We start from the raw sequence: 20,084 nt of genomic DNA, 5'->3' as shown, positions 1-20,084 counted from the left end.
AAAAGAACCCACAGTAATCATTGAGTAGTCTGTGTCAGTGAGACAGGCTGTAAATCCATAGCAGTACAGAGGGCACTACTGGAAAGGGGAGGAGGAGATTGTAGGGACACAGAGAGGGCACTACTGGAAAGGGGGGAGTAAGGGACAGAGAGAAGGCACTACTAGAAAGGGGGAGGAGATATGGACATAGAGGGGCACTACTGGAGAGGATAGGAACACAGAGAAGGCACTACTGCAAAGGGGAGGAGGAGATAGAGACACAGAGGGGCACCAATGGAAGGGGGATAAGGGGACAATGGTAAAAAGGGGTGAGATGGGGATAAAGAGGTAATGTTGGAAAAGGGGGAAGATGGTAACAGGGGTAATGCTGAGAAGATGGGGACACAGGACAATGTTAGAGAAAGGGAGAGGTGGGGACATCAGGACGGCAGATGCTAGAAAAGGGGAGATGAAGAGACCAGGTAGGCTTGTGCTGAAAAAGGGGGGAGATGGGGACACAGAAAGGGCAGATGCTGAACTTGAGGGTAGGATAGAGACAAGGGACACAGAAGGACAGGACAGGACAAATAGTGGTGCAGAGGAAAAAAAGATGGTGCACTTGGAGACAGATGTAGAGAAGGAAAGGAAGAGAACAAGAGGCGAGAGAAGAAATGGAAAGGCCAACCTGGAAAAGAATTTGTAAGGCTGACTCATGGAACATGGAAAAAAAGACTGGGACCAGCCAAATTCCCAGACAACAAATGTAGAAAAAATTATTTTTATTTAATACTTTGTAAGGACTGAGATGTACCTGCTTTGTAAAATGTATATTTTTTCTATTTTTATTTTGCAAAGTACAGGAGAAAATGCATTTCTGTCTCTTTTTTTTTTACCAGTATTGCACTGTTTAGAATCTGGCTTCCTTGGGCAGGGGGGGGGGGGGGGGTCTCTATTTCAATTTTTGTTATTGTTTTTTTTTGTGGCGTCCTATTCTGCATTAGATTGGTAGCATGGAATGTTGTCACAATTTGGGTTTCTGCCAGGTGACCTGGGTTGGCCACATTGGAAACAGGATACTGGGCTAGATGGACCATTGGTCTGACCCAGTATGTTATATAGATGAGGGTCTGTCCATGTTCTGCATGTGTGACTGAGGTGAAGGATTCTGCTAGCATGTCGTATCTGTGTAGGAATGTGTAACAGTGCAGCTTGTTCCAGTTTCCCAATAGTAGGTATATTGGTGCTCCAGAGCCCAGTGTAATATATATAGCACTGTCTTCTGATAGGTGGGTTAGGGCTGTTATGGTGTGGTAAGTTTTGTGTTCTAGGGAAGTCCTAGAGTACCCCCTTGCCAGTCAGGTTTTCAGGATATCCACAATAAATATGCATGACATTGACTTGCATATACTGCCTCCATTACATGCAAAACTTTTTCATGGATAGCCTGAAAACCTGAATGGCAAGGGGGTACTCCAGGACCACCTAGGGAAACACTTCTCTAGGTCCCACTGTAATATTTATAGCACTGTCTTTTCATAGGTGGGTTAGGGTTGTTGTGGTGTGGTAAGTTTTTAGTATAGGTTTTGGGTGTCTTTTTGCAGGGGGTTGTGTTATTTCACAAAGTGTCTAGCCCTATTTGAAAGTAGGCTCTGGGGCAAGGGCCTTGTCACCCAAAATAAAAATGCTCAAGGCTAGTGTTCTTCACATCCTATAGAGTCACCACATAAACAAAAGCCGATCTTGATTTAAACAAGGTGTCTAGCAGTGGAAGGACTGGGTGTGCTAGTCCTGAGGTGATGGTTATGATTTGAATATTTTTATTTGAAGTTAAGAAGACAGGTTGCCTGCTCTGGCCAGTCCAGGGACCTCTTCTGCGTCCTGCCTCCTGATGTAACTTACTGTTTCCTTGTAGGCAGGATGCAACAGAGACAGCCTGTATTAATCTTTGCCCACCACAGCCCCTGAGCAACAACACAGTCACTGCTGTCTAGCTGACACCAACCAGCACCTATTTGATAAAAGTCTGCTCCCCCTGAGATCAAAACCTGGCTACGCCTCTGCATCTTGGGGACGCCCATCCCCAGTGGTGTGCTGGAGCAGGCTCTCACAGGCTCTCGAGAGCCGTTTGTTACGTTTTTAAGAATTTTGGGAGCCGGTTCTCCATGGCTACTTTAACAAATGGATCCCAAAATGTGGGCTTGGGCCCCTCCTGAATTCTCTTTTACTTTGCTGGCGAGAGAGAGCCCCCTGTTAACAATTTACCAGCACACCCCTGCCCATCCCACTCTTACATGGGTGTCCTTGGGACATCCTTCTCAGTATTTTCGAAGTTTTGCATCCCATTGTCAGAATGGCACCAAAACAGGCACCCGCCCACAAAGGTCATTTCACTATGTCCTCTGCACTCCTTCCATAGTTCCATGTCTACCCACCTGCCTGTGTGGCTCTCTTGCACATCAGTCTCTAAAGTGCACTGTACTCCTCGTCTCCAGCTCTGTACCATCTACAATCAGATCTGTGATTGCCTGCTAATGCCATTCTTCACCATCTGTTTCTTGGGTCTTCACATGTGGGCCTATGTATATGAATGCTGCAAAACAAAACTGGATTATTTTGACCAACACACTTCTGCCCCTTTTGCTATGCAGGTGATGACACCAGTCAGACACAAAAGCTGGTCTTAGTGGGCACCAGCCCCAGCATACTGAATGGCAGATAGAGCAGCAAACCAGGGACACAGACAAAGATAACAGGGCACTGAACAACTCTCAACTTTCTCTCCCAACAATGATCTCGCCACTCTCCAACTCCACAAAATCGCTAATGGGTCTAAAGACGACTTCCCCCTTACCCTGGTCACTTTTATTTCGGGTCTAACTAAGGACGCCTATGTTCCCACCCATGTGAAACCATTTCGCTATCCGTTATACGTTGGAGGCGCCCATCTCACACCGCCCAAAACACATCTCTAACACACCCCCTGTGGGGACAACCACAGATGGGTCTTTATGGCCTAGGACGTCTTTATGGCCCTGTTTCGATTATTGGATTTGGACGACCTTCTTTCACAGGGATGTCCAAGTGCCTTTTGTGTCACTTTTTGGACGCCCTTCTCTTTCGAAAATGAGCCCAATAGTAACATAGTAAGTGATGGCAGATAAATACCTGTATGGTCCGTCCAGTCTGCCCAACAAGATAAACTCATTTTACTTGATATGCGATACTTTTTTATATATAAGTACCCAACTTTGATTTGTCCTTGCTATTCTCAGGGCACAGACAGTAGAAGTCTGCCCAGCACTCTTCTCGTACTAAAAGTTCTGAAGCTAACGTCAAAGCCCCTTAAAATTTACACTCAAGCCCATCCCTATCTATTCAGTCACAATCAGGGCGTAGATCGTAGAAGTCTGCCCAGCACCGGATTCACTTCCCAACTACCAGCACCGCCTAATAGTTAGAGCAGCGGGCTGAGAACCAGCGAATTTAGTATCAGATTCCACCGCCACTTCTTGTGACCTTGAGTGAGTCACATAACCCCTTCATTTGTATCTTTGTTTTCCAGTTTCATTACATTGATATGATGTTTGTATGCATATTTAATATTAAATAGTCCATATATTTTATATGCTTTGTTTATAGACCCCTGACACAAGCACAATGCCAAACACGGCCCGTGCTGGGTCTTTTAATAAACTGTGTTCTTCCACACCAACTCTTGGAGCCCTTTGAGCTATTTTCTGCTGTGCAAGTCATATAACCTTCCACTGCTTCAGGTGTAGATGTGAAAGGCCAATTTTATAACTGGGTTCAAGGGATTAAGCATATCTTCTGCATGTATTTGCACAGAAAACCTACACTTAACACATCTTGGAAACCCTACGGATTGAAATTCTATGTGTAAAGGGGAAAATGAAAGTGATAGGAGTGTACTATCACCCACCTGGCCAGGATGCACAGACTACTACTACTATTTAGCATTTCTATAGCGCTACAAGTCATACGCAGCGCTGCACAAACATAGAAGAAAGACAGTCCCTGCTCAAAGAGCTTACAATCTAGTAGACAAAAAATAAAGCAAACAAATCAATTAATGTGTAGAGGAAAGAGGAGAGGAGGGTAGGTGGAGGTGAGTGGTTACGAGTCAAAAGCAATGTTAAAGAGGTGGGCTTTCAGTCTAGATTTAAAGGTGGCCAAGGATGGGGCAAGACGTAGGGGCTCAGGAAGTTTATTCCAGGCGTAGGGTGCAGCGAGACAGAAGGCGCAAAGTCTACTACTATTGGAGATTCTAGATGGAATGTTGCTACTATTGAGATTCTGAGATTCTACATGGAATGTTGCTACTACTACTACTATTTAGCATTTCTATAGCGCTACAAGGCGTACGCAGCGCTGCACAAACATAGAAGAAAGACAGTCCCTGCTCAAAGAGCTTACAATCTAATAGACAAAAAATAAAGTAAGCAAATCAAATCAATTATTGTGTACAGGAAGGAGGGTAAGTGGAGGCAGGTGGTTACAAGTGGTTACGAGTCAAAAGCAATGTTAAAGAGGTGGGCTTTCAGTCTAGATTTAAAGGTGGCCAAGGAAGGGGCAAGACGTAGGGGCTCAGGAAGTTTATTCCAGGCTTAGGGTGCAGCGAGACAGAAGGCGCGAAGTCTGGAGTTGGCAGTAGTGGAGAAGGGAACAGATAAGAAGGATGTTATCGGAACTTAGGGAGGTTAACAAACTGGGCAACACAATAATAATGGGTGATTTCAATTACCCTGATATTGAATGAGTAAATGTAACATCAGGGCATGCTAGGGAGGTAAAATTCCTGGACAAAATCAAGGACTGCTTTATGGAGCAGCTGGTACAGAAGCCGACAAGAGAAGGAACATTTCTAGACCTAGTCCTTAGTGGAGCGCATGATCTAGTGCAGGAGGTAATGGTGCTAGGCCCGCTTGATGACAGTGATTATAACATGATCAGATTTGATATAAGCTTTGGAGTAAGTACACAAAGGAAATCCAATATGCTAGCATTGAACTTTCAAAAAAGAGACTATGATAAAATGAGAAGAATGGTGAAACAAAAACTTAGAGGAGCAGCTGCAAAGGTAAAAAATTTACATCAGGCGTGGATGTTGTTCAAAAATACCAAAACAGAAGCCCAGGCCAAATATATTCCACGTATTATAAAAGGAGGAAGGAAGAACAAATGACAGCCGGCATGGTTAAAAGTGAGCTAAAAGACAATCCTTCGGAAAATGGAAGAAGGAACAGACTGAAAATAATAAGAAACAGCATAAGGAATGTCAAGTCAAATGCAAAGTGCTTATAAGGAAGGCAAAGAAAGACTTTGAAAAAAAGATTGCATTGGAGGCAAAAACACGTAGTAAAATTTTTTTTTAGGTATATTAAAAGCAGGAAGCCGGCAAAAGAATCGGTTGGACCGCTAGATGACTGAGGGGTAAAAGGGGCACTCAGGGAAGACAAAGCCATAACGCTGAGATTAAATGAATTCTTTGCTTCACTCTTCACCGAGGAAGATTTGGGAGAAATACTGGTGCCAGAAATGGTATTCAAACCTGATGAGTCAGAGAAACTGAATGAAATCTCTATAAACCTGGAGGATGTAATGGCGCAATATGACAAATTAAAGAGTATCAAATCTCCTGGACCGGATGGTATTCATTCCCGGGTAATGATAGAATTGAAAAATCGAGCGTGGTTCCGGAAGATTGGAGGGTGGCTAGTATAATGCTGATTTTTAAAAATGTTTTCAGAGGTGATCCAAGAAATTATATACCGGTGAGCCTGACGTCAGTGCTGGGCAAAATGGTAGAGACTATTATAAAGAACAAAATTACAGAGCATATTCAAAAGCATGGATTAATGAAACAAAGTCAACATGGAAGGGAAGGGAAATCTTGCCTCACCAATCTACTACATTTCTTTGAAGGGGTGAACAAACATGTGGATAAAGGTGAGCCAGTTGATATTGTGAATCTGGATTTTCAAAAGGCATGTGACAAAGTACCTCATGAAAGACTCCAGAGGAAATTGGAAAGTCATGGGATAGGAGGTAATGTCTTATTATGGATTTAAAACTGGTTAACAGATAGAAAACAGAGAGTAGGGTTAAATGGTCAGTATTCTCAATGGAGAAGGGTAGATAGTGGGGTTCCCCAGGGGTCTGTGCTGGGATCGCTGCTTTTTAACATATTTATAAATGATCTAGATATGGGAGTAATTAGGGAAGTAAAGGGATCTAGGCATCATTGTTGACGATACGTTGAAACACTCTGCTCAGCGTGCGGTAGCCGCTAAGACAGCAAATAGAATGTTAGGTATTATTAGGAAAGGAATGGAAAATAAAAATAAGGATGTTATAATGTCTATGTATCACTCCATGGTGCGACCACACTTCGAATATTGTGTTGAATTCTGGTCACTGCATCTCAAAAAAGATATAGTGAAATTAGAAAAGGTGCAGAGAAGGGCGACGAAAATGATAAAGGGGATGGGATGACTATCCTATGAGGAAAGGCTAGAGCAGCTAGGGCTCTTCAGCTTGGAGAAAAGACGGATGAGGGGAGATATGATAGAGGTCTATAAAATAATGAGTGGAGTGGAACAGGTAGACATGAATTGATTCTTTACTCTTTCCAAAAATACTAGGACTAGGGGGCATGCAATGAAGCTACAAAGTAGTACATTTAAAACAAATTAGAGAAAATATTTCTTCACTCAACGTGTAATTAAACTCTGGAATTCATTGCCAGAGAATGTAGTAAAAGCTGTTAGCTTAGCGGGCTTTAAAAAAAGGAAAAGTCCATAGACTATTATTAAAATGGACTTGGGGAAAATCCACTGCTTACTTCTAGAATAAGCAGCATAAAATGTATTGCACTGTTTTGGGATCTTGCCAGGAAAAGTTCATAGACCATTATTAGAATGGACTTGGGGAAAATCCACCGCTTATTTCTAGAATAAGCAGCATAAAATGTATTGCACTGTTTTGGGATCTTGCCAGGTACTTGTGACCTGAATTGGCCACTGTTGGAAACAGGATGCTGAGCTTGATGGACTTTCGGTCTGCCCAGCATGACAATACTTATGTAGTTATGTAAGTGTGCTAAATGTATTCTTTAAAATAGCGTGTAAGTTCCATAGTGCATAACTGCAAGGGAGCAAACATATGGGCGGGTCATGGGCATGTCTTCAACTTATATACTTAGGAGCCTCAAATCAGGTTTATGGGGGGTGTTCTATAATGGAACTCGAGCAGCTGAATGCTGATATAGATTAGACACTCCCTGTGTTGCACTGGGGCTCCTAAATGGAGGTACCCCTGTCAATCGTCTCTTTAGATCATAAGGCCTCTAGGGACAGGAAAATGCCTAACATAAGACACATTGGACTACAGAGAAAGATACAAGCTAAATCCTCATTCTTTAACCCTATCCATTTTTCGTGGCTATCTTTAGTCACTTTGTGGATTTAGGTGTTGAATTTAACTGGTTTGGAGGGTGGGGGGTGGGGGTTAAAAGCAGAGCAGTTGCGTAGGAAGGGCGGGGCGGTGGGAGCGGTCCGCCCTAGGTGTCAGCGGGTGGGGGGGTGCTCTGGACAGCCCTCGTCTCCTGCCTTCACCATCGTTTTTTTTAAATCCATTGCAGCAACGCAGGCAGCGTTTCGCATCTGCCCTGCGTGTGCTGTGAAGAGAGAAAATCACCTCGCTGGTGTCGGGCCTTCCCGCGTTGTGTCCCGCCCTCTTCTGAGGTAACTTCCTATTTCCTCGAGGGCGGGACACAACACGGGAAGGCCCGACGCCAGCGAGGTGATTTTCTCTCTTCACAGCACACGCAGGGCAGACGCGAAGCGCTGGCTGCGTCGCTGCAATGGATTAGAAAAAAATGAAGGGTGATGGCAGAAGACGAGGGCTCTGTTGGCTCTCCACGAGGGGGGACGGGACCAGGTCGGGGGGGGGGGTCAGATGGGAGAGGAGGAGCTCAGAGGGGAGAAGGGGTGGGGGTGTTCAGAGGGGAGAAGGGGATTGGGGAGGGTGGGGGAGCCCGCCCAAATGGGTGCTCAGAGGAGAGAAGGGGATTGGGAAGGGGTGGGGGAGCCCAGAGGGGTGTTCAGAGGGGAGAAGGGGATTGGGGAGGGTGGGGGAGCCCAGATGGGTGCTCTGAGGGGAGAAGGGGATTGGGAAGGGGTGGGGGTGCTCAGAGGGAAGAAGGGGATTGGGGAGGGGGAGGGGTGCTCAGAGAGGAGTGCTCAGATGGGAGAAGGGGTCTGAAGCTAGAACTGGGGTCTGACAAGGGGCAAGAGGGAAAATGGGTCCATGCCTGGGGCAGGTGGGAGAATGGGTCTGGGGCTGAAAAGGGGGGATGCAAGGCATGTGGTGGATGAAGGGGGCTGGAACTGGGGGCTGAAAAGGGGATAGGGAGAAGTGGCTTGGGGCTGAAGCTCAGGACTAATGGAAGAAAAGGGCTGGGGACTGGTGTGATAGTGGGGCTGGAACATGGGGCAGGTGAAATAAGGGGGCTGGAATTGGGGGCTGAAAAGAGGGGGCAGAGAGGGGACAGACCCTGGATGGAAGGGGGGAGTGTGAGGGAGGGCAGACCCTGGATGGATGGGAGACCCTGGATGGATAGGAGAGGGAGGGCAGACGGATTGAAGGGGCAGAGAGAAAGGGCAGATGGTGGGTGGAAGGGGGAGAGAGAAAGAGGGCAGACTGGGGCAAATGGTGGATGGAAGGGGCAGAGATAGAGGGGAGAGAGAGGACAGACAGTGGATGGAAGGGACATTAGAGAGAGCAGACACTGGAGGGCAGAGAGAGAGAGAGAGAGAGAGCGAAGACAGATGCTGGATGGAAGGAAGACTGTGAAAAGAAGATGAGAAAAGCAGAAACCAGAGACAAACTGTAAATAAAATACATATTTTTATTTTTTTGCTTTAACATGTAAATAAGGTAATCTTTTTATTGGACTAATTTTAATACATTTTTACTTAACTTTCAGAGAACAAAACCCCCTTTCTCAGGTCAGGATAGGATACTGTAACAGCACTATACTGTATTGACCTGAGGAAGGAGATTTTGGCCTCTGGAAGCTAAATGTATTAGTCCAATAAAATGGTATTTTATTTTCTGTATTTGTTTTATTTCTATTTGTTAATTTGTAAAGTGGTGATTGGTATGTGTTAGTTTTTTCAAATTTACATCTGCTGTCTTTATATTTTGCACAGTACTAGGGGACATTTTCTGTTTCTGTGGTGTTGCATTGTATGCAGAGTCTGGCATCGGGGGTTCAGTTTAATTTTTGTCTAAATAGAAAGTTTATTATTACTTTTTCTATAGTGGATTAGGGTGTATCTGTGTTTGTGAAAAAGACATGGCTTTCGGTTGGCATTGACTGCAGGATCGACGATCTGTACTAATCTGTCTGTTTTCGTTTTACAATAGGTGAATTGATGTTCTAGTGCTCACTGTAGTGTTTTCCCTTGTGTGACTCGTACAAATTACTGCTTATGGTATGGTAGAATTGCTCTATAGGTCCTGAGTGTTTTGTATTCTCGGTATGCCTAGTACTGGATTTGGGGGGGGGGGGGTTAAAAAATGACCGGCCCCGGGTGTCAACTACCCTAGCTACGCCACTGAAGCCGAGTTTTAACAGGTTAACTCCCAAGCTTGGCTGGTAAAACCTGTTAAAATGTTTTCCCTCATATTTTAGAATGGGGAAAAGCCTTCCTAGACCTCATGATATCTTTTCATCTTTCAATTCAATCACATGAAAATCTGCAAGAGCCTGAAAGGGAACCGTGACTTTTCTTGACTGGTGAAACTGCCAGAAATAGCTGAGTTGAATCATCATATCCTTTCTCCATTGGGTCATTTCTTTAGTGACCCCCTGGCAACAGTGAAAAGGAACTTGCAAAGTGTTTCACACCTCCTTTTTTTATTTCCTGGGCTGCTAAAATTGAGGTTTTCTTGTTTCAGCAGATTTTCTAAATGTGCAATACTCATTTTCCGTTGTAATCTCTCTACGTCATTTCTCCGAAATCCCCAGCTGCAAGAATGACTTGATTGTCCTCCTCATAAATAGAGGCTGGAAGAGACTGGGTGATCAGTCAGTGGACCAGTAGATCAGTCAGCAAGAAGGTAGAAGAAGAGACCGAGCAAGTCCTGACTTCACTTCTACTCTTGAAGATCAACCCCACCTCAACGCAACATGAAGCTCTGTCTCACTGCTCTCTGTGTCCTTCTCCTGGCTGCTTTCTGCTCTGAAGTTTTCTCTGCGCCTAGTAAGTGTTCATTTCTTCTCTTTTCACAGATTCTCTCTCTGTATGTCTCCCATTTCAGAAAATGGGCATGAGCCTCTTTAATCCAGCTAAGCTTTGGACCCCCTCTTTCTTGACCAGAGCTTAACACTCTTGTCATGAATGCTGTTCTCCAGCCCAAAGCCATTGAAATAACGTGATCGTGATGTATCAGTAGTACTAAGCAATCCGGCCAGTCTTGTGAATTGGTGTTGGCTCCAATATCTGATTGGCTGGGGGCTGTTGTGGAATTTAGAAAAACAGCAAATGGTAAGGCTTCTTTATCAATGAATTAGAACTAGAATTTAGAAGAACTAGAACTCTAAATTGTGTAGGACTCTGGGAAGTCACTTTAACTCCCAGTGTTTCACTATTCACCCATTGTGTGACCCATTGTTGGTCATATTATCCCAGTTTACCAAACTCTAAGTATATTACTTTTTTGTCCTGCCCCTCCCCCCATACTCAAAGGCATGAGAGTGTCTGCCAAAAGCAGATTCTGCGATCAAGAGGCTATTTGATTATTTCTTTTTATGAAACTTCCACTCATTAGGTTTCTTTTGTTCCAATTTGTTATAGCTGGAGCAGATATCCCGACTTCTTGCTGCTTCAGTTACACTTCCCGGAAACTCCCACGTGGTCACGTTCAGGATTATTTCGTCACCAGCAGCATGTGCGCCCAGCCAGCCATTATGTAAGTTTATTACCACACATTGGGCAAGTTGAGGTTATGAAATTATGCAGTGTCCGTGCACTTTCAGCTGCATTGACACTGCATCATTTTAAACGGCTAAGTTCAGACATTTGGGAACGGGAGGGAACGATGATGGATTGGAATAATAAGGCACAGCTTGGATATCGCACTGTTTGTGTTTATTCATTTTATACCCCGCTTCTGGTGAAGTGAGTAATTACGTATACTAAATTAAACAGATAAAGTTATGCAAATTTTCCGCAAGCATAATGGTACCTAAGGATCAGCGTTCAAAAAATGGCACTCAAAAGCACACATTGAATAGTGCTAAGCTCTGGGAGCTATGACTACACTTTGGCACAACCATGTACACCAACAAAGCCTTGCTATAAATCCCTGCACCTAAATTAGGCATAGCTACGTGGGGCCAGGGGGGCCTGGGCCCCCATAGATTTGGCCCTGGACCCCCCTGCCGATGACCCTCTTGACCGCCCTCCCGCCACCAACCTGCCGTCGCCGTCACTGCCTTCGCTGGCAGGGGACCCCCAACCCCCGCCAGCCGAGGTCCTCTTCTTCTCGCAAAAGGCTTCCTTCTGTTTCTGACGTCAGAAACAAAAGGAAGCCTTTTGCGAGAAGAAGAGGACCTCGGCTGGCGGGGGTGCGGTCCCCCGCCAGCAAAGGGAGGCGACGGTGGGTTGGCGGCAGGAGGGGGGGGTCGAGAGGGTCATCGGCAGGGGGGGGGGGCAAAGTTGGTGGTGGCGGTGGGGTTGGCAATGGCTGGGGGGTGTCAGAGGCGTCGGGGGAGCTAAAATGTGCCCCCTCACCTTGGGCTCTGGACTCCCCTCCCGCCGAAGTCTGGCTACGCCCCTTGTGGGAATGCCCTGATCTGCCCACGTCCTTCCCATAGCCACACCCCTTATTGGAGCCATGCATAATATTTCCTCTTGGATCCGGGCACCTAAATATACAAATGTAATTTTTAATTGATGCCATTAGCATGATTGTTTGCACCCAATTATCAGAGCTATTTTGGCTCATTATCAATTAAATTGCGTGTCCAAATTTGCCTGCACAATTTAAAGCCTCACATAGATTTAGGGTATAACTTTCAGTAAAAATGCATAAAATTGGCTCACTGAAAATCCATATATAACTTTAAATGGATAACTTATCTGTTTAAAATCATAACTATATTTATGCATTTGTAATTAAATGCATAAGTTATATATCTCCACCGAATAGATATGTTAAGTTCCAGCCCTCTCCAAATCCCCAACCTGATTTTAAATGGATAACTGGCTGTTTTGTTACTTAAATGACCACTTATCCTTTTAAGTGTTCTAGCAGTAGTGACTGCATAAGGGTACATTTCTTGTTTTGTTTTAGTTCTATTCATTAAATAAGATCATCCCTTTTTTATTGGACTAATACATTTTGTTGACTAGTTTTCGAAGGCCGAAACCTTCTTCCTTAGGTCAGGTATGAGCAAAAGATGCTTGCTGCAGACATGTCAGGCAGAGAAAAATGACAGTATGTAAAAGCACACTGATATTTAGGATTCCATCTCTCTTATCTTATCGTTAATGCAATGACCTCCCTTCCTTTGATCTGAGACTTAACTTTGCAAGATCACAGGAAATGAGCCTAATAAACACTGGACCACATCACTAAACCACCACACAACCCTGCTAAATATAGCTGATTAAATGCAAGATTGCAAAGGGCTGCTGAAGGTTTGAACTGGGCTGTACTGGGAGCCCTCTGTGTGGGATCCCAGTGGGCGTGTTGCCACTGCAGGCTTGGCGAGCATTCCTTCTATAGAATAGCGCTGAATGCTGATTTTTTTGGCACCATTTACTGTATCCGGCCTCATGAAGATTATTGGGCTTCTGTTACTCTGTTCCTATACGCCCTATACATTGATTTTCAGTAGCACTATATGGATAGTTTTGCTGAAAATCATTAGAGGCTGCCCCAGCGCTCTCTGGATAGTGCTGGAGCAGAGCAAGGGTGATGTGTGAGGAATTTTCAACCAATTCAGTACAAAGTCTGTGAGAACCTTTTAGAGTCAGTTTTTGCACCAGATTTTAAAGTGGACCTATGCGTATAATTTCACTTTGAAACTTCTGGGGGCCAAAAAATACCTGCAGACATTTTTCTCCTTGACCTAAACATGCTTGCATAGACCTCTTCATTCTTCTAAGAATAGCCATACTGGGGCAGGCTAATAGCCCATCTAAACCAGTATCCTGTTTCCTGCAGCGGCCAATCCAGGTCACAAGTACCTGGCAGAAACCCAAATAGTAGCAACATTCCATGTAGAACCCCAATGAATAGCAAGATTCTAGAATCCTAACGAGTAAGAAGATTCCATGTGGAACCCCAAAGAGTATCAAGATTCCATGCTACCAACAGCAGTGGCTTCCCCCATCTCTAACACTAACTATGCAGTTAGAAATATATGCTCTGAACAGAAAGAGGTAGATCAGGGAAGGAACAGAGTAAAATGGAAAGACTTAGCACAGCAAGCAAAAAAGGACCAGTTTGCTAATCACTTTCCCAGAGACACATGATGGCAAAAACACGAGTTCTGCTAGAGGAAGTAAACTTGGAAACAAGGATGAATCAGAAAAAATGGAAGGGTATCATCAGGGATGTGCAGGTAAAATTTTAACAATGGGCTCTCTTTCCGGGCATAGACAGCCCTGCAATTTGGGGGGCCTAGGAGTAGATTTGGGGGGGGGGGCGATGCATGCCTCTCCCCCTCCTCTCCTCATGTGGGCATACCAGGTATACCTTTGCCCCACTAGCCAATAAATGGACTGCCTCTACTCTCCGCTGCTTGTTCCTGGTTCTGAGCAGCATGCTGGGACTTCTCAAACGTGCATAAGAAGTTCCAGCCTGCTGCTCAAAGCTACAAACAAGGAGCAAGGGAGCAGCAACAGTCTATTTACTTGGCTGGCGGGGCTCAGCATCCCCGCCAGCAAAGTGAAAACGAAATTCAGGAAGGGGCCCGATCCCACATTTTGGGAGCCAGTTGTTAAAATAGCCACAGGAGGCCTACTTTAACAACCGGCTCCCAAAATTCTTAACAATTGAACAGACGGTTCTCAAGAGTCCGCTCCAGGACACCACTGGCTATCATGCACAGCGGGGTCCTCTAGAGATGGTAAAAATAAGCAATGAAAAGATAGAACTATAGCCATCAAGACGGAAGTACGAAAGCAATCAGAATGGAGAGAGAAACCATTAACTACATTATGTCATTAAATAGGTGATCAGAGCAGAGGTAGGCGGCCATTTTCTATTCTGTGTCTGCTAAAGAGGTGGATGAAGGTGACATCTGAATCAGAAAAACAGATTCAGGAAGACAGGATTAGGAAGTCATTTTGATTAATCTCCGTTGTTCTTGACCCCACAGTGCTGTGTGGATATAATATATAGGGTTCTCTTTCCCTAGTCTTTGTTTTTCTCAATTCCACAGTACTGTGGTTGCATATATTATACAAACATTCTCTCTTAGACTCTGATATTGGTGGCACTAACATCTCCTAATCATTTGATTACTTTACCCCCTCAGATTTATCACCAGGAAAGGTCGTGAAGTCTGTGCCAATCCTGACGAAGAATGGGTTGAGAATTACGTGAATGATTTGGAATTAAACTGAGAGATCGTGGAGCCCCAGTGTCAGAATGATACAAGAGGCACTGGGTGACACAGACTGTGGAATACGTCCAGAAAATTCAGTCAGTTGTAAAGATTGGGTTTTAAGATAATATGTCATCAACTCTTTTACAAGGACAATCAATTGTTAACTGAACAAATGGTCTTTTTTAAAAATTTTGGGCTGCAAACTGGTTACATTTTCACAGGACAATCTGATGTCCATGAAAAAGTTAATTAGTTAAAAAGAGGAACGATCAGAGACATCCTGGGGTCACTGGATTGCACCGATATTTAGTGGATATCGAAGGTGGAAAGATAACAGGGCATTTTATACGGTTATTCCTATCCTGGTGCAGCCCTACCCTGTTATATCTTTAAACATCCAGTTCAAGTTAATTGGAAAGCTTCTCCAGTTAACTTTGGACCTCTTTAATCAAGCCACGCTAGGGGTTCCCGTGCAGCAATGCCGACAAAGTTCATTCAAAGTGGATGGGCTTCTAGTATGGTTTGATAAAAGAGGCCCTTTAACAGGCTAAGATGCCACTGAACGTCTGCCTCTTAGGATCTTAAATTTGACTGAACATAGGTGCCTAACTTAGGAGTCTAACTGGAGGCCCTTACCCCCGGATTCTATATAGCGCGCCTAGAGATCCACACCGATTAACAATGCGCGCAATGTAACAAGCTAATGAGCGCTGATAACAGCACTTAATAATCAATAATGAGCACTAATTGGCACTGATTAGAATTTAGGCGCACAACTCGCTAAGCACATTCTGTAACGATGTGTGCCGAAGCTCTAACGCTCGCAGGCAAAAAGGGGCGTAGTTATGGGCGTTCCAAAATTTAGGCACCTAGTTATAGAATATGGCCCAGTGCACCTAAATCTACATGCCAAGATTCGCGCCGTGTTTTTGTTGCTGTAAATGGACGTGTGTAGATTTAGGCGCTGAAATATCAACTAAGCACATTCTATAGATTTAGGTGCCGATTATAGACTACACTTAGTTGGCGCTGATTTTTTTGAATAGCAGCTTCTGTAGAACTGAGCTAAAGCCATCTGTAAACCCCTTTCTACAAATAAGTATTTATTTATTTATTAAATGTTGGCGGAGTGTCACCATTAGACAGGTCACACGATGTAAGTTATTGTATCTGGAAGACCACTGAAGGGTGTTCTTGGCACTTTTAGTTTTGAGGACAAGCCTTGCTAAGTTGCACCTAACATAAAGAAGGCATATGTAAGGAACTTTAATATAACTTGTAGGGCTTCTTTACTTAGACCAGCTCAACCCTTAGTGTACCAAAAAAGGCTTACCAGAGGACGCCTTAAAGCATCTTCAGGTAGCTTTCCTGTGTGTGGGGCTTTTTTACCAAGCTGCGGGAAAAGGGCCCTGGCACTGGCAGCAGGGGGGCCATTTTTCCCATGCGCCAGGGCCCTTTTACCGCAGCGGATAAAAAAAGCCCCCAGCACACATGGCCATGCGGTAAGAGAACTCTTACCGCATGGCCATGCGACGGCGATGTCCAATTACCGGGTTACTGCCGGGTTACCGCCGAGCAAACCGTTTCCGGGAGCTTTCTTTTCCCCCGGAAATGGCGCACGCTCGGGGTTGGACCGGCGGTAGTCCCCAAAAAGCGAGCGGTAACGTAGGAGCACTTAGCATTTCCTAAACAGGAGGCAGTAAACAGTCCTATGTTAATTATTTGCAGTTGCCATGCTAATGACAACATTAGCGCACAACCTGCAAATTAAAAAAAAAATTTGAAAAATGCCTATTTTACTGGCATGGTAAAAATGGACTTAGCAGGTGGGAAGTCCCTCATTAGATTGCACTGTCCAGATTTTGCTGAGGCCCCTTAGTTATTTAGCACGTTTGAAGATATAGTTAATATATTATAGACTGTCATTGAATAGTACAGATCAGCACTGAATATCAGTGAAATTATAATATTGTGTTGTTATTATTATTCATTCATTGTGATGTGTTATTTGAGGTTTTGATGAGAGCTTTATAATTGAGCGTAATATATGTCTTGGAGAATAAATGTTATTTTTCAATCTCTTCGCTTCTTGGTTATTTGTCTACATACATAGTAACATAGTAGATGACGGCAGAAAAAGACCTGCATGGTCCATCCAGTCTGCCCAAGACAAACTCATATGTGTATACCTTACCTTGAATTTGTACCTGTCCTTTTCAGGGCACAGACCATATAAGTCTGCCCAGCAGTATTTCCCGCCTCCCAACCACCAGTCCCGCCTCCCATCACCGGCTCTGGTACAGACCGTACAAGTCTGCCCTCCCCTATCCTCTCCTCCCAATCACCACCCCCTCTTCCCCCCACCTGCTCCGCCACCCAATTTCAGCTAAGCTTCTGAGGATCCATTCCTTCTGCACAGGATTCCTCTATGCATATCCCACGCATGTTTGTCTACATACATTTCTTTTGAAGCCTCGTTGATGCTCTGGACAGATATCAGGTCATCTAGGAGGAAATTCTGCAAACTGGTTCCTCCATTTAAGCATGCCGATGCCATGCACTGTCAATAGCAGGTGTAAGTGGGCACTCATAGACCCACCGAGTGCATCACTCTTACCTCCCGGGGATGCAGGGAGCAGCCGTGCGGCTGTCAGCTACTCCGCTTCCCTTCTCCAGAACAGGAAGTTACGTCAGAGGGAGCAGGGAACCGGCGGAGCCGACAGCCACAAGGCTGCTCCTTGTACCTCCTTGCAGCGTGCACCTGGGGCGGATCACCCCCACCGCCCCACCAGAGGCGTAGCCAGGTTTTGACATCAGGGGGAGCAGACTTTTCTAAAATAGGCGCCAGTGCAAGGACGAAGGACTGGGAGAGAGGGGAGGGTTAAAATCCTTATAGGCATATGCAGTCAGTGACTCAGCTGTTTTGGGAGGCTGGGGTGCGGTTGGGGGGAGGCTAGTTAAAATCCTTAGGGTGGGGGCAATACCCACGTAAGCAGTAAAGGGATAGAAGGGGTACTTTTGAACACAGCAGTGAAGGACCCCTTCGCTGTGTCTCTGGTGTATATGCACCAGCTATTTCCCCCTAGTATCTCTGTTACTGATGGTATTATGCACACTGAATACACTCCAGAGAATTGTGTGCCAAAAACCTCCAAATAATGTACCACAATAATGCAAATTATTAAACAGAACAGTATTTGCAGTAGTCTGGAAATATAACACTGGACTCCTAGTCAGTCCTAGCTCCCAGTCCAGCATCTTCCTGTTGGCTACGTGAACAGTGGAATTCAGCAGCACTGTAACAGAAATTCTGTGGTTACTGGCAACCATAAAATAGCCTATCAAATTTTTTAGTAAGTTGCCAATAGGCTTTAGATCTGCTGGTCATTAGTTTACTGTACAGTTACCAAACATGTTTGGAAAAGTATTATCTGTATTAACTTATTTAATGGGTTAGAGAAGTGGACTGCGAACCAGGGAAGCCAGAGATCACATCCAGTGGTGTGCTGGTAAATTTTTAACAACAGACTCTCTCCATGGTCCACCAGTGCGCCCCCCCACCCAGCTCTGCGCCCCCCCCCCAAAAAAAATTGCAGACCTGGCTATACCCCGGGGGGGGGGGGGGGGGAGGAGGGGGCAACACATTACTCTCTCCAGGAAAAAACAATTAAATTATCCCAGGTTCCAACCTAATTCATGTTTAATATGGGATAAAATGCCATAAATAAGTAAATAAATATAAACTTTTAATGTTCAGCACCTGATTCTCAAAGTGGACATATTCCAAACACTATAATGAAAATAAAATTATTTTTTTTTCTACCTTTGTTGTCTGGTGACTTTGTTTCTCTGATCATGCTGGTCCAGTATCTGATCCTGCTGCTCTCTATCTGTTCCCTTGACTCCGTTTCCAGGGCTTCCTTTCCATTTATTTCTTTTCTTTCCTCCTTTCTTCTTCATTTCTGGTCCTCTGCAGACTTGACTGTACAGTGGATCCAACTTCTGCCTATTTTCTCCATCCATGTGCAGTTTCTCTCCTCACTTCCTTTTCCCTCATCTAATCTCCTTCCTCTATCTTCCCTCCATGTCCAGCATTTCTTCTCTCTCCCTTCCCTCCCCTCCATCCATGTCCCGAAACTCTCCTCTCTCTCCTGCCCCTCTCTATCCATCCATATCCAGCAATTCTCTTCTCTCCCCTGCCCCCCTCTACCCACCCATGCCCAGCAGGTCTCTCCCCTGCCCCCCTCTACGCACCCATGCTCAGCAAGTCTCTCCCCTGCCCCCCTCTACGCACCCATACCCAGCAAGTCTCTCCCCTGCCCCCCTCTACGCACCCATACCCAGCAAGTCTCTCCCCTGCCCCCCTCTACCCACCCATGCCCAGCAGGTCTCTCCCCTGCCCCCCTCTACCCACCCATGCCCACAGGGCCGGTCTTAGCAAGTGCGGGGCCCTATGCAGACCAATTTGGTGGGGCCCCATCCTAGCCCCACCCCCACCATTGCCCCGCCCCACCCTAGCTCCACCCCATTGATAAAATTATTCCATTTTTAGAACATTTTTTATTTATGAAATTTCAAATAAAGACAAATGAAGCTAAACTTGCACAAAAAACTGATTGAAATAATAAGTACAATGCTATCATGAAACCTCCCCTCCCCAGAAATTATTCAGTTCAAGTCCACTACAATTAGTAGTTCCAATTCTCATAACAAAGGAGAATAAAGGAAAAATATTAAGAAAAGATTCAGTACTTTCAAATTCCCCTATTACTCTGTAACCCATATATGCAATAAAATAAAAATGAAATGAAAAGATATACAATAAAATTAAGTGATGTGTAAAATATAATGTACAATATAAAAACATATAGACCACCAAGGTATTAAAATTGTTTTAAAATATATACCACAACTCTCTGACTCAAGAAGACTCCGACTCTGTCTGTCATCCATAATTGTCTGACAACACACAGAAAAAAAATAAGTAAAAATAAAATAGACACAATTAATACCTTATACACCAATATACCAGCCATACGGAAAATGCAGATTATCAACAATATGAAGCTAGCAAGGGATCATAATATCACAATTCTCATGTAGAGCCACAAAACACCCTTTTAGAGATAGTGTGTCATGATTTAGGCTCTACACCCTTTCCGATGTTTGGTGCCACCTTAGTAAGGCCAACACACAATCTCTCCACTGCAAAACACTATACACAAATGTGTGCAAAAACACACTCATAACCTTAACAAACCATAAACAGCACTAATTCCAAGGACAGGACGAGCTACAACCTTATGCGTGGCGTGGAAAGGCAACTGTAATTACACCGGGCTCTAAAACACCAGTGCACAACCTAGTGAAAAAATACAAACAAAAACGGCTGCAAACTATACGCTAGCAGAATACTGCACCTTCCTTGATCACACCTGAAAAATACATGAAGGCA

At 44.6% G+C, this 20,084-nt stretch overlaps 1 protein-coding gene across 1 annotated transcript; it reads left to right on the top strand.

Annotated features, from left to right (window-relative positions):
- The first annotated feature begins 10,109 nt into the window (after positions 1–10,109).
- LOC115456473 (C-C motif chemokine 4-like) lies at positions 10,110–15,391 on the top strand. The gene is made up of 3 exons (XM_030185559.1): positions 10,110–10,268; positions 10,863–10,977; positions 14,558–15,391. The coding sequence occupies exons 1-3, from the start codon at positions 10,196–10,198 to the stop codon at positions 14,643–14,645; spliced, it is 276 nt and encodes a 91-aa protein (XP_030041419.1). The 5' UTR covers positions 10,110–10,195; the 3' UTR covers positions 14,646–15,391.
- The last annotated feature ends 4,693 nt before the right edge of the window (positions 15,392–20,084 follow it).

This window comes from Microcaecilia unicolor, chromosome 13, assembly GCF_901765095.1.
Source record: "Microcaecilia unicolor chromosome 13, aMicUni1.1, whole genome shotgun sequence".
NCBI lineage: Eukaryota > Metazoa > Chordata > Amphibia > Gymnophiona > Siphonopidae > Microcaecilia > Microcaecilia unicolor.
Note: the sequence above shows the minus strand (reverse complement) of the source record. Positions and strands in the feature narration are given on the sequence as shown.

Coding starts and splice junctions, on each gene's coding strand:
- LOC115456473 (XM_030185559.1), top strand. CDS start 10,196: ATGAAGCTCTGTCTCACTGCTCTCTGTGTCCTTCTCCTGGCTGCTTTC. Junction 10,269..10,862: donor TGAAGTTTTCTCTGCGCCTA/GTAAGTGTTCAT, acceptor AATTTGTTATAG/CTGGAGCAGATATCCCGACT. Junction 10,978..14,557: donor TGCGCCCAGCCAGCCATTAT/GTAAGTTTATTA, acceptor TTACCCCCTCAG/ATTTATCACCAGGAAAGGTC.